The sequence below is a fragment of the Mus caroli genome, unplaced genomic scaffold (assembly GCF_978045245.1).
Source record: "Mus caroli unplaced genomic scaffold, Mus_caroli_1 scaffold_6, whole genome shotgun sequence".
Taxonomy (NCBI): Eukaryota; Metazoa; Chordata; class Mammalia; order Rodentia; family Muridae; genus Mus; species Mus caroli.
In genome coordinates this window covers 30,859,645-30,873,554 of record NW_028227261.1, presented here as the reverse complement: position 1 = coordinate 30,873,554, position 13,910 = coordinate 30,859,645, and the positions used below count along the sequence as shown (strand labels likewise).

Below are 13,910 nucleotides of genomic sequence, written 5' to 3'. Positions count from 1 at the left end.
CACTGACCCCACACGGCAGGGGGTGGACAAGGGGCAGCCCCCGGTACCAGGTTCTCAGTCTCTGGCATCCCACGCTGGATACGGCAGAGGATACAGGAAGAGGGCAGAGGGAGAGAGGTTCTCACGCAGGCGAGAGTCCTTAGTCCAGGCCTTGATGAACAGAGACAGTCTATGGTTTTAGAGCTTTATTGTAGAAAGGCAGAGGGAAAGAGAAAAGGGAGTGGGGGGGGGGTCTGGCCATGGCCAAGAGGAGAGAAGGGGGAAAAGGAGAGAGAGAGAGAGAAAGAGAGAGAAGAAAGGCTAGAGAGTAAGAGAGGTTAAAGTGAGAGAGGTAAAAGCTTAGAGAGTGAGAGAGAGAGAGTAAGAGGGAGAGAGTGAGGTGGGGCCAAGCAGCCCCTCTTATAGTGGGCTTGTTATCTTGCTGTTGCTAGGTAACTGGGAGGAGTCTAGCCTGAAGGTCAGAAGCTTGGGACATTGTGTACGTGACTGCTAGCCACGAGCCTCTCTTTTGGGGGCTGTGGGGGTGGTAACTTTGACAGGATTCAGGGGTTCAGGAGACATGAGGGAACACCTTCTGTCTCATGTAGGTGAAAATTACCACCACCAGGTCCTACCGGGATTCATGACCTCAACTCAACTGGAGACCAGCCTGTCTGTGCATAGCCCATTGCCCCACAAAGAACAGTAGGGTTTAGGTGACCCAAGAAGCAGTTAATTACAGCAGAGGGTTCGTGGTCAGTGATGGGGCACCTGAAGGCCTGTGGTTACCGTGTGTCTCTTAGAGGTAACTTATTTGAGTCATGACAGGAGCCTACTTCCTGGGTAAAGGGTAGAAGGAGAATACTCTAGAAAAAGAAGCAGTGGGCCAGAACTCTCTGAGGCAGAACCTGCGGAAGAATACACAGTCCAGCATGTAAAGAGAGAGGTGGAAGCCAGCAGCAGAGAAGCAGACCCTGGTGGCAGAGCTTTGAGTGCCTTTGAATCTCTTCATTAGTTTTTATATTGTGTTTATGGCTGTCAGGTACAGCAGTAAGCAATGACCTGCTGGTCATCTCATTGGCTTTATCACTGAGTCTTCCTATAGAGCAGAGAACCTGTGAGAGACATGTTCATATTTTCATTTAAGAAATATGGCCTTCCACAGATTGACTCAAAGTGAGAAAAAGAGTGTGGAATCTATTGGCAAATTTAGGTAGGAAATGATACTACCCTGAATAAAAACTCTGAAATAAAAAAATTAAAACAAGAAGCAATCTATTCTGTTCAGACTATGTGGCAGTCATGTTGCTAATTGCTTTTCTTTTTATTGTCATAAAATCTCAAGATAATAGGTATTAATTTCTGTTTTACAAATAAAAAGTAAGGGCTGGAGACATGGCTCAGTGGTTAAGAGCACTGACTGCTCTTCCAGAGGTCCTGAGTTCAATTCCCAGCAACCACATGGTGGCTCACAACCATCTGTACTGGGATCTGATGCCCTCTTGTGGTACATCTGAAGACAGCTACAGTGTACTCATATAAATAAAATAAATCTTAAAAAAAATAAAATAAAAATATTTAAAAAGGAAATGGCTTGGCCAGAGTTCACAAAGCCATAAAGTGGTCGATGGTATGTATCTAGAACCTTCTGCCTCTCAGGCCATGCTTTCTTTCATGGCCACTGTGATGAACAAATGGAGAACCAGGTCACTACAGTATAGATGAGGGCAAGTGGATGGCCCTGAGATGCTGGGTGGGAATGCTGGGGGAAAGTCTAGGGTAATTACAGCTCTTAATACTAGACTTCTGAGCCTGGTGAGATGGCTCAGTGGTTGAGAGCACTGACTGCTCTTCCAAAGATCCTGAGTTCAGAGCCACATGGTAGCTCACAACCATCCGTGGTGGGATCTGATGCCTTTTTCTGGGGTGTCTGAGGACAGCTACAGTGTACTTACATATAACAATAAATAAATCTTTAGAAAAAAAGTAGCCTTCTGGAGTGGATGAAATGAGAAGAAGGGGAGGAGGCATGTGTGAAGGGGGTTTCCAGGGGATTCATTCACTTGGAGTGGTGCTCCGAGGTACATATGAGGTACAGATGGTGGACTTGATCCATCAGCACTCAGAGGAAAGAACCAGAGACCAGGAGATAACTCTGGTTCAAAAGATAAATTCCTGTATCTGCCTAAAGCTGAAGCTGTCGTCCAGCTGAGGTCTGCCAGGGAGAACATGTGAATCGGGCTGGGACTGGGGTAATGCTGTGCTTCAAAGCCGGGAAGGCAGAGGATATGGAAGGAGCACAACAGAGCAGGGAGCCTGGTACAGAGCGGGGAGCCTGGGACAGAGCAGGGAGCCTGGGACAGAGCAGGGAGCCTGGGACAGAGCTGGGAACCTGGGACAGAGCAGGGAGCCTGGGACAGAAGAATTTGGAGCAGAGATGGGCTGATTAGTATTCATCCAAAAAAGATGAAAAAAAGAAAAATCTTTATTTTCTCTCACGATGTTCATTTTAATCATAACAGGAAGAACTTGGAAATGAACCAAGTATCTAACAATGCAGAATGCCTGTGTGAATTATGATACATATATTCATGTACTGTTCTATAGTCATTAAAATGAATGAATGTTAAAGAGATTATATTATATCATAACCAGGAACATTACTTATGCTAAGTGAAGGGAATAAAGAACAATAAAAAGTATGATACCTTAACTTCTTAGCTAGACCCAATACCAGTGAAGGTTGGCTGGGACAGTGACAGGTACATGCCTGGCTCTGAGGAAGTGAGCTGAAGCCAGGGGTGGTGGTACAGGCCTTTAATCCCATCACTTAGAAGGCAGAGACAAAGGTATCTCTGTGTGTTTGAGGCCAGCCTGGTCTACATAGTGAGTTTTCAAACAGCTAGGGCTACATAGAAAAACCCTGTCTCAAAAAGACAAACCAGACCAACTAACCAAGCAACAACAACAACAACGAGAAGAAGAGTGAAAGAAGAAAAGAAATGATCTGGATAAAACTAATCTTTGTGACCAAGGGTTAGAGGAGACAACACTACACGCCGGCTTGCTGGGATGGTGAGACTGTGGTGCTGTTGCCGTGCTCCCTCTCCGTGTTGTTTCTACAGTTAGCAGAAACTGGAAGGGAAGATCAGATTTTAAGAACTATCTAGTTGTTTGTTTGTTTGTTTGTTTGGTTGGTTGGTTTTGGTTTTTTGTTGTTGGTGGTGTTTTTTAGAGAGAGTTTCTTTGTGTGGCTCTGGCTGTCCTGGGACTCACTCTATAGACCAGGCTATCCTTGAACTGAGAGATCTGTCTGCCTCTGCCTCCTGAGTGCTAGGATTAAAGGTTTGCACCAACTCCCGTGGCCTATTTGTTTTTGTTTTCTTTTTAAAGTTATTTTTCTATATATGGGTGATTTGCCTGCATATGTATGTATGTATGTATGTATGTATGTATGTATGTATGTATATCACTTGCATGCCCGGTACCGAAGGAGGCCAGAAGAGGTTGTCAGATCCCCTGGAACTAGAGTTAACAGATAGTTACTAGCTGCCATGTGGGTGCTGAGAACTGAACTCAGCAGTCAGAAGCTGAGAAGAGCAGTCAGTGCTTTTAACTTCTTAGCCATCTCTCCAGCATGCCCCCCTCCCATTTACTGTTTTTATTTTAATGGATGTTTTTCTTTGAAGACATGATTTTTAAATTTGATAACTATGAAGTGGAATGGTTGGATCTTTAGTGGTTCCTCTGAGAAGAAAATGGGAGTATAGGGAAATTGAAACCCTTCTGTTCTAGATGCAACCAGTAATAAGAATTATATAAAAGAGCCGTGTTTCTCATTAATTTAACCCATCTTTAATCCTTTCACTACTGTACTTGTTTCCACTTTGAAAACTGGATAAGGAAAGAATGCAGGGTTCAGCAGGGAAGGCTCGGGTCCTCTGCTGTCCAAGCACAGCTGTGGCCCCTTGCCATTATCTAAAGGACCTTGTCTTCCCTTGTCAGCTGACTCCAGGCCTGTACGAATTCAAGGTGACTGTGGATGGCCAGAATGCCCATGGGGAAGGCTACGTGAATGTGACAGTGAAACCAGGTAACTCCTATGGCTCCTTCTACAGGACTCCTGACACAGAGCTTTGACCTCAGGCTTTTAGATTCTTATTCTTTGGGGATGGGGGTGTTGTATTCTATTTACTGGGCAATTCCTAGTCCAGCATAGCAATTGTAGCAAAGTGTACCGTGCTGGGCCTAGGAACAGTAGTCACTGGTCTGTACCCTAAGGCCAGAGCAGTGATCTGTCTACCAGAAACTCCAAGTGGGCAGGACTGGGAGATGATGTTGTAATTTAAAAAACCTATGGAAACTGGAAACTCTGGAGAGTCACACAGGAGTGCTGGCTAAGTGACTTCCAGAAGTCAGTTCCTCATTTCAATATGTCCAGTTCTCTCCCACACTGGAAAGGCAATCCTGAATCAACACCATGGTTCTTTTAAAACCAGCCTTTTGGTAGAGCACAGGGCAACAGAAAAGCACTGGACAGACATTTCAAAGAAGCTGGAGACGAGTGCCTGTCCTGGCACGGATCGGTGTCACTGTCTTCTTGTGTTGGCACTACAGATTTTTATTCCTTGAGCTTCACCAGACATTGAATGTGTGAGCTGCAGACTAGGCCTGGAGCTCAGTGGAGAGGTGCTGATAGCACGGGCGAGGCCTGTGCCACACTCAGCGTGGCAGGCAGGAGGAACATAAAGTGTATGTGTGTACTTAGGCTCAGCATGGAGACCATCTGGTCGAGTATCAACAAGAAGCGCGTAGCTTTGCATCTTTTGGTGGACTAGAGGGTGTGTGGTACTCACACGGTCACCTTGGACAGTTGAGAGGTCACTGCATCTCTAGCGGGCTTGTGCGAAGGACACTTTGCTTGCTAAAGATTTAGTGCACATTTCCTGTCCACCTCTAGATGAGCTAACCCGAAAGTAGAACAGAACTTTGTACAGGCTTGGTACACGTGAGCATGGAAAATGCACAGGGCCATGGAATGATGCTCTTATTTTAGTCCAGCCTGCAGGAAGTTGTGAGCTGAAGGTCAGTCCAGACTACATAGCTAGCAGGCTCCGTGCCAGCATGGTCTTGGGAACAGTCAGGTTTGGAGCAGGCCTGACCAGGTGTCACATTACCAGGGCAGCCTGGTCTCCAGAGCAAGTTCTGGGACAGCCAGGGCTACACAGAGAAACCCTATGTGAAACTACTAATTTGTAATCAACACAGATATAGCCTACCCCTCCTACAATTTTAAATTTTCTCTCCCAATTTCTTTTTGGGTCATTTTCTTGAAGAGCCCCGTAAGAACCGGCCTCCCGTTGCTGTGGTGTCACCTCAGTTCCAGGAGATCTCGCTGCCAACCACTTCTACCATCATTGATGGCAGCCGTGAGTACCTAAGTGCTGTGGAGTTGGTCTCTGCCAGCTCCGGGTCAGCGGCATCCATGATCTACTTTGATCAGTGTTTCTGTGTTATGCGAAGGTCAGCATGCAGGGCAACTGATTAAACATGCCCCAGTCAGGCCACAGTTAAAGTCTTGTTTGAAGTAACGTTTCTACTCCAAGAAAACAGGATTGGGTGTACGTTTAGAATTACTTTAGTTGAAAGTGGCTGGTTTTCATATTTGCTTGGATGTTTCCTTTCTTGGTTGTAGAAATCAAATTCTTGGCTACATCCTAGGAGTGTTCAAAGACATCACTGCCCAAAGGCTGTTGTCAGCCTCTTGAAGAGGCTCAGTGTGTACCCTGCCTGGGACTATATTCTTTTTGGTTTTGTTTTAATGATTGAAGATTTGTTTTCATTATTTTAACTTTGTAGTGTGTGTGTGTGTGTGTGTGTGTGTGTGTGTGTGTGCGTGCACGCATGCACATGTGAGAGTGCAGGGGCTCAAGGACCCAGAGCCATTCCATTCCCTAGATCGAGCTAGAGTTACAGACGTGGCTTCTGAACACTGAACAACATGTGCTCTGGAACCATCGTTTCTCCAGCTTCTTCCCTTTATTAATTGTGACCCTGGACTGAGGTTTCTGGAGCTGTGGGTGTGGCTCAGTGGTGCATTGTTTGGCTAGCACACACAAGGTCTGGCTTAGTCCCCTGCACTGGGAAACAGAATAAGAAATAGCCCTAGGGCTGGTGAGATGGCTCAGTGGGTAAGAGCACCCGACTGCTCTTCCGAAGGTCCGGAGTTCAAATCCCAGCAACCACATGGTGGCTCACAACCACCCGTAACAAGATCTGACTCCCTCTTCTATGGAATGTCTGAAGACAACTACAGTGTACTTACATATAATAAATAAATAAATCTTAAAAAAAAAAAAAAAAAAAAGAAATAGCCCTAACCCAAAATGCTCAGGTAGGTTCAGTCCTGCCCTCTGACTGCTCAGTCCCCACCACGTTGCCTGTCTTGGTACTGACATGGGTTTTTTGACTGTGGTAGCCCCTGCCCTGGCACAGGATACTCGAAAGGTTAAGTGTTTTATGTCAACTGTTCTGCTAAGAGAAAGGGACCAGAAAGAAGCAGGTGTCAGAGGCAGGGGGAAGGTTTCCAATAATACTTGTTGCTTTTTAGTTTGGAGTAGGTCCAAGTTGACTACTATGTAGAGGCACCATGAAGGGAGTGTCTCCCAGTCTCCAGAAAGCCAGTGGAATTGCTGCCTGTGTCTTTGCTGAAAGTTCTTTGGCATTTTTGGAAACCACACATGCAGTATCTTTCCCCTTATTCATGCAGCCACATGTCACATGCACTGTCATTTTATGATGACATCTATAGATGGAGGATTCTCTAATCAGAGCATGGAGTGCTTATCCTTCTTCAAAGATGGCTTCTGCTGAGTATGCAATGCCGTGGGATGACTGTGTGCTTGTCTGCAGTGTCTGCTGGCAGCCATTTAAACTGCTTTCTTTTTTATGATGAGCAGTACTAGCACACATAATCCTGTCAACAAGACATCAACATACATGAAAGTGTACCTGTAAGATCAATTTCTAAGCCGATTATTGCAGGAGCAGAGAACTTGTCACCAAAGTACTTTGCACAGAGCAGTGAACTGTTATCAATTCAGTGAATGTGAGGCCCTTTCTCTATATTTTTATCATATTGTTAATAAGAATTTATTGCATATTGCATTTTCTTATTGTATATGCTACGGGAGGGTGGTGCACGCATTGGAGGTCAAAGGGTGACTTGTGGTTAGTTCTTGCCTACCCCATGGGGTCTGGGGATTGACTCAGGTGGTCAGATTTGTGGCAAGTCTACTGAGCCATCCCTGATGGCCTGAACCCTTTTGTCAACTAGTATGCTAGGTTAAAAAGTAGTATCTCAAATAGTTATTTTAATTTGCATTTCTTTTTAAGTGAGGTCTCAGTATGTTTTAAAAGTATTTCTTTCTTTCTTTCTTTTTTTTTTTTTTGGTTTTTCGAGACAGGGTTTCTCCGTATAGCCCTGGCTGTCCTGGAACTCACTTTGTAGACCAGGCTGGCCTCAAACTCAGAAATCCACCTGCCTCTGCCTCCCGAGTGCTGGGATTAAAGGCGAGTGCCACCATGCCCTGCTAAAGTATTTCTGTTTTATACATTATCATTTTAACTTGAGATTTCCTAAGTTAGAGTCCTTAGAACTTGATATAGGAACATTCATAAGAGGCCAGCTGACCCAGTATTCCTGGAGAAAAACTGCTTTGGAGAGAGCGTCTGACTTTATGTTTTTCTAGCTTGAGCTCTCTGGGTGGGAGGTTAGTTGGTTTATGTGTTTAGGGTAAGTGCTGAGACCCGGCATTCTGTGTTATAACCAATTTTCTTTGTGGTCCAGAGAGCACGGACGACGATAAAATTGTCCAATACCACTGGGAAGAGCTTAAGGGGCCTCTGAGAGAAGAGAAGATCTCTGAAGACACAGCCATACTAAAACTAAGTAAGCTCGTCCCGGGGAACTACACCTTCAGGTAAAGTAGGATTCAGCTTCACGTTGACCCTGTAGGAGTGACTGAAAGTATCAGTTTGCACTGGGGTTGGTGGAGAATTCAGTGGTGTGTGAGTGGTCACAATAGGGATGCTTCTTAGGACATCAGCTCTGCAGAACCTCTGCATTCTCCTTTGAAAAGCCGTGTTTGGAGGACCCAAACACCTCCCAGGGGTTCTGTGCTGGGGAAGGGCCCATCTTCTCTCGACACCACCACCGACATCCACAAGTGTTCTTTCCCCAGGGAAATGCTTTCCCCGTGCAAGATGTCTGCAGCTCTCTTTTCTTTTCTTTTTTGGTTTTTCGAGACAGGGTTTCTCTGTGTAGTCCTGACTGTACTGGAACTCACTCTGTAGACCAGGCTGGCCTTGAATTTAAAGATCTGCCTGCCTCTGCCTCCAGAGTGCTGGGATTAAAGGCGTGCGCCACCACGCCTGGCGGGATTTACGTTTTGCTAGCAGTCTGAAGGTGATTTGTGGAATCTTTCTTTATTGGAACTTTTTGAAAGATTTGATTCAAAGAAAACTACTGAGATAGCTCAGTAGTTAAGAAAACTGACTGCTCTTCCGAACGTCCTGCGTTCAAATCCCAGCAACCAGATGGTGGCTCACAACCATCTGTAATGAGATCTGATGCCCTCTTCTGGAGTGTCTGAAGACAGCTACAGTGTACTTACATAATAAATAAAATTTTTTAAAAAGAATGAGGCTTTAGGCTTACTCTAGGGCATTCCTTATATTTGCATATTTATGTTGCAGTATACTTATATATAAGAGTATATATCATGCTCCTTATGCAGATGATAGGGTTAGATAAAGTTGTTTGTATTTAGTAACCTCTGAGTCACACAGTAGAGGTCAAAAGATTTCTAATCCTACAGTCATGGATCGTCCCACTTCACCCCGGAACACACACACATGCGCACGCGCGCACGCACACATACAAACTCACACTCACTTACACATGCTCACACACACACACACACACACACACACACTAACACACTCTCACACATACAAACTTATATACACATACTCACATGCACTTACACACATACACTCACACATACATACACACACATACACACACACACATACACACACAGACATGAGTCCCACAGTGGCAGATGCTGCTGAGACCCTGAATATACAGGAAGGTGAGGCATGCCCTCCTCTGGAGAGATTACAGAGTGCCTCATGGAAACTGAGGTCTATAAAGTAGACAGCACTCCAACAGATTAAGAAGGGCATTCAAAGAATAGTTTTTACTATTTGAAGATTGTGTGTGTGTGTGTGTGTGTGAGAGAGAGAGAGAGAGTCCTCCATGGGTCTAAGGTTACTGAATTCTAGATGTTGTTGGTCACACGGAGTTGACATCATAGCACAGCCCTTCCGTACATGTGCCCTTCCTTGGTGGCATTCTCATTGGCTCTTAAAGTACAAGATGGGAGGGTGGTTTCCGGTGCAGCCTGGAGCCCTCTCTGGCTTCAGTGGGAACTTTGAGTTGATGCTTACCCTAAGGTTCTTAGAACTTTCCCTCTTAACATAGAATTTACCCTGCGCTAAGTTGATACTTTTTAAAAATAATGACAAAATTGGACATAGTGGCACAGACCTGTAACCACAGCACTTGGGAGACTGAAGCAGGGACCTCATACTGAGCTAAATAGCAAGTCCTGCTCAAAACAAAACAAAATAAAACCCCAATACCAAACCAAACAAACAAAGCCAAAGGTGACAGGAATGACCACTATTTTTGGAACATGTACTGTGTGCAAAGTGTTTTTCTGATTTCTTATCTCATTTAATCCTTTAAACAGGAATTCTAGTTATTCCCATTTTACAGATTTGGTAATTTTGGCAAAAGGTTAAGTAGCTTGCCCAAGGTCACACAGTGGCCTGCCTTCAGAGTCTGAACTTTTCACCACAAGGTAGCCTACAGTGTGGGATAGATGGGGGTAGGAAGTGACACTTTTTAAAAATCTATGATATGATGAGAGTGGACTTTTGATTCTGTTTGATCTTCTCACTCTTGCTTTTGCGTGGCATTAGTGTGCCCTAGCCCTGCAGCCAGGTGCTGTCCTCTAAGGTCTCTGAGGGTCTTCCAAGGACCCTCCCAGAATACTCATAACAACAGCAATGGCCCATGTGACTGTAGTGCGTCAACAATCACAGACCTGTGAGAAGTCAGGGCCTGGGGGAAGAGGCTAAGTCCCATGATCCTTTTGTCCAATACTTAAGCCAGTTTAAGAGTCCAAGCATCTATGCCTTTTTGTAAAGGCTACAATACCCAGAATGCCCTACAGACCACAGGTAAGACTGGAAGGAAGCCCCACAGGTGTCTGGCTATGTCTGAGGCTGCTAGTGATATTTAAACAAACTGCATGTCTTTTCAAAGCCTTTCTGTCAGCAAAATGGAAGGATCCCAACTTCCCTGTTCCCTTATGCTCACATTCTGAGGTGGCGCAAGAAGCTTTAGGCTGTTCAGCCGGAAGGCATCGTCTCGGTGGAAGTCTGCTCTTGTAAACCCGGCTTCTCCCTGCACATACTGTGGGCATGCTGCGTAGGAGCATTCCTTGCCACCTCAAGCTCCCACCTTTCTGGAATGCGTCTTCGTGGTCTGTCCCAGAGCTCTGTGCCCAGCATGTCCATGCCCATTTTTGTGCTTCAGCATGGCTGAAACAGAACAAGGATGGAGAGCCTGCTGCAGGCAGCGTGGTGTGCTGTCTGTGAGCTCTGTAGGAATGGAGGCCAGGGATTATTCCTCCCTAAGAATGGGCTTCTGAGCAGGGCAAGGTGTATGCCTGTAATCCTGGCACCCCAGAGACAGAAACAGAGGCAGACAGATCTCTGTGAGTTCGAGGCCAGCCAGGGTTTCTGGGCTTTGGTATCCATGATATACTCTGCAATGTTTGAACATGCCTCAGCACGTGGATAGACACAGGCAGCAGCACAAACTGCTGCTAGCATATAGGGCCTGGGTTACAAATCCTGAAGCCACTGCTGTCAAGCTGTGATCTCTTCGTATAGGTGTGGAGAACACTAAGGTTAGACTTTCCAGAGCTTTTGTGGGTGTTCAGTTAGATAGAAAGCATCTGGAACTTTGCCTGGTAAACAGGAAAACCTCAGTCAACTTCAGTTCTAACATTAATATGCTTCTGCAGCAGGATGGGTAGGAGGGGAACTCCTGCCGCCTTGGTGTTGCTCGGTCCTGATGTTCAGTCCTCCTCCCTACTAACTCTTCTCTCCCAACAGCTTAACAGTTGTCGACTCTGACGGGGCTACCAACTCCACCACTGCAAGCCTGACTGTGAACAAAGCTGTGGACTACCCTCCCGTGGCCAATGCAGGCCCCAACCAAGTGATCACCCTGCCTCAGAACTCCATCACCCTCTTTGGAAACCAGAGCACTGATGACCACGGCATCACCAGCTATGAGTGGTCGCTCAGTCCGAGCAGCAAAGGGAAGGTGGTGGAGATGCAGGTAGGAGGGCGCACCATACCTCCTCTCTCAGGGGACAGGGAGGCTCTGACTCCATCAGCTGCTGAGCGTTTCTCTGCCCCATTTTTTTTTTCTCAAAGTCAGGCTTGTGCATTTAGATTTTTAAAGTCCCCCCCAAAATTCAGAAATTTGCTGGTTAGTGAAAGTTTTAGACTTCTGATTATCAGATTACCTGAAACTTTTAGTATTAGGAGGCTAGGTGAGAAATTTGTCTCTTATGGGTGACCCAACCCAGAGAGTCACACTACACAGATACCACCAGCGTGCAAACCTTCCTAAGCTCACTGGAGTAGATCATCTAGCTACAAGATGTCCTCCCCAGAAGTCTGTGAAATAGACAGGGCACTTAAACAAGTAGAGTAACCTGGGCGGCTGTGGTGAGTAGGGACCTGTTGCTTCCTGGGTCCTGCTGACTGCTATCACATGGAGAGATGATCTCAGTGTTATTTGACAGTCTTGCTAAAAGCAGACAGAAACGAGATTTTGGGGTGGAATTTCCCACCATTCAGCACGACAGGCCAAGCAAAATGCCTGCAAGCAGAACTCAGCCCTAAGCCACCAGGTTTTGCTGTTAGAAAGCTCCTGCGTTGCAGGCTTTCCTCCAGTTATTTATAATGCTCCTCTGACAGGCAGGAAGGCTCTGTACCTTCAGGTGCCTAGAGGCATGACACAAAGCATGTTTGACCTGGCTTTAGTTCATGTGTTTTGATAGGTTTCTCTGCTGCCACCAAATCTATAGAAATTCTTAATAGTACAATGTCTCACGCTGTTCTGTCAATGGTCATTCATTGTGCTGACCAGGGACACACCCCCAGTACCAAGTTAGTTTTAAAGACCTGGCTGAAGCATTTCTTCCCGAGTGAGCACTGTGTGCATTGCTGTGATCCTGGGAGTCATTTCCCATGCCTGCATTTCTGCATGTAGGGAGTTAGAACGCCAGCCCTGCAGCTGTCCGCAATGCAAGAAGGAGACTATACCTACCAGCTCACAGTGACTGACACCGCAGGACAACAGGCCACCGCCCAAGTGACTGTGATTGTGCAGCCTGGTAAGCTCCTTCCCAGGATCCTGCCAGCCCTGGGGCCACAGGCTGGAGTTGTGGGCTGCAGGCTGGAGAAGTGGAAGGCAGGCAGTTGCCCCTCAGAGCCTGAGAGTCACCCCACCCAGCTCTCACCCTTTGCCTTACAAGACTTCTGAGCTTCAGTGTGTGTGCCCTTGCCTTGCTAGTTACTGTGTGATAGGGAGGGCCTGGGAGATGGAGTCACCACCATACCAAATGCTACTTGGTTTTAAAGGGTTGTTGCAAAGCCCTCAATGCCTAGAAAGCTGTGTCTACCTCTTCTTAGCCCACTGCATTAGATTTCAGAGGTAGTGAGCTGTAAAAACTTCAAAATTGTTTGACATGATTCAATCTCATTTTTCACTGTGAGTCCCCTGATGGCATCCATCTCTCCCACATATCTTGCAATGCTCTGGGCTAAGAGGCAGAGTTCCCATGGCTACCAGAGCAGATGCCCCAATGGATCCTCTCCTCTCCACTTGGAGTGCTGCTTTTGATGGCTGCATCTTTGTCCTAGAGAACAACAAGCCTCCTCAGGCAGATGCAGGCCCAGACAAAGAGCTGACCCTGCCCGTGGACAGCACAACCCTGGACGGCAGCAAGAGCACAGATGACCAGAGAGTCGTCTCTTACCTTTGGGAGCAGAGCCGGTGAGTGTTGATAGGCCCATCTGGGCACAGTTTCCAGCCATGGAACAGCAAGGTCTATTTGTTTTTGAGAGTTGACTCATTCTTACTAGTCTCTCCTGGAGGGTGAGAAAGAAAGGTTTACAATCCTAAGGTTCAACTCTTTTTTTTTTTTTCCTTCGAGACTGGGTTTCTCTGTGTAGCCCTGGCTGTCCTGGAACTGTAGACCAGGCTGTGTAGACCAGGCTGGCCTCGAACTCAGAAATCTGCCTGCCTCTGCCTCAGGAGTGCTAGGATTAAAGGCGTGCGCCACCACGCCCGGCTGACTCTTTTTTTTTTTAAAAGATTTATTTATTTTATGTATGTGAGTACACTGTAGCTGTCTTCAGACCAACCAGAAGAGGGCGTCAGATCCCATTACAGATGCGGTTTCTGGGAACTGAACTCAGGACCTCTGGAAGAGGGCTCGATGCTCTTAACCGCTGAGCCATTTCTCTAGCCCCTAAGGTTCAACTCTTAAGAAAGATTTTCTGATTTTTTTTTTTTTTAAAAGAGAATGTATATCATCAGTTAGCCCCAGGCTGTGTGAGCTTGGGCTTTTGCAGGTACCACCCATCTGCTAAATGCATAGTCGCGTTACACTTGAGAGGCAGGTTGGAAGGTGGTGGAACAGAAAGATACCATTGTTCAAAATTGACTGGTAAGGCTAACTGAGGAGTGGGCAGGCAGCTCCTGAGAGGAACTG

At 46.3% G+C, this 13,910-nt stretch overlaps 1 protein-coding gene across 3 annotated transcripts in view; it reads left to right on the top strand.

Moving 5' to 3' along the window:
• Kiaa0319l (KIAA0319 like) overlaps window positions 1-13,910 on the top strand; it is a 101,614-nt gene that overhangs the window by 71,998 nt on the left and 15,706 nt on the right. For all 3 annotated transcript variants that reach the window (XM_021159597.3, XM_021159598.3, XM_021159595.2), the window contains exons 7-12: window positions 3,985-4,072; window positions 5,316-5,408; window positions 7,829-7,961; window positions 11,233-11,461; window positions 12,404-12,527; window positions 13,057-13,189. In XM_021159597.3, the coding sequence (XP_021015256.1) occupies window positions 3,985-4,072; window positions 5,316-5,408; window positions 7,829-7,961; window positions 11,233-11,461; window positions 12,404-12,527; window positions 13,057-13,189 (800 nt within the window). The remainder of the gene's footprint in view (window positions 1-3,984; window positions 4,073-5,315; window positions 5,409-7,828; window positions 7,962-11,232; window positions 11,462-12,403; window positions 12,528-13,056; window positions 13,190-13,910) is intronic.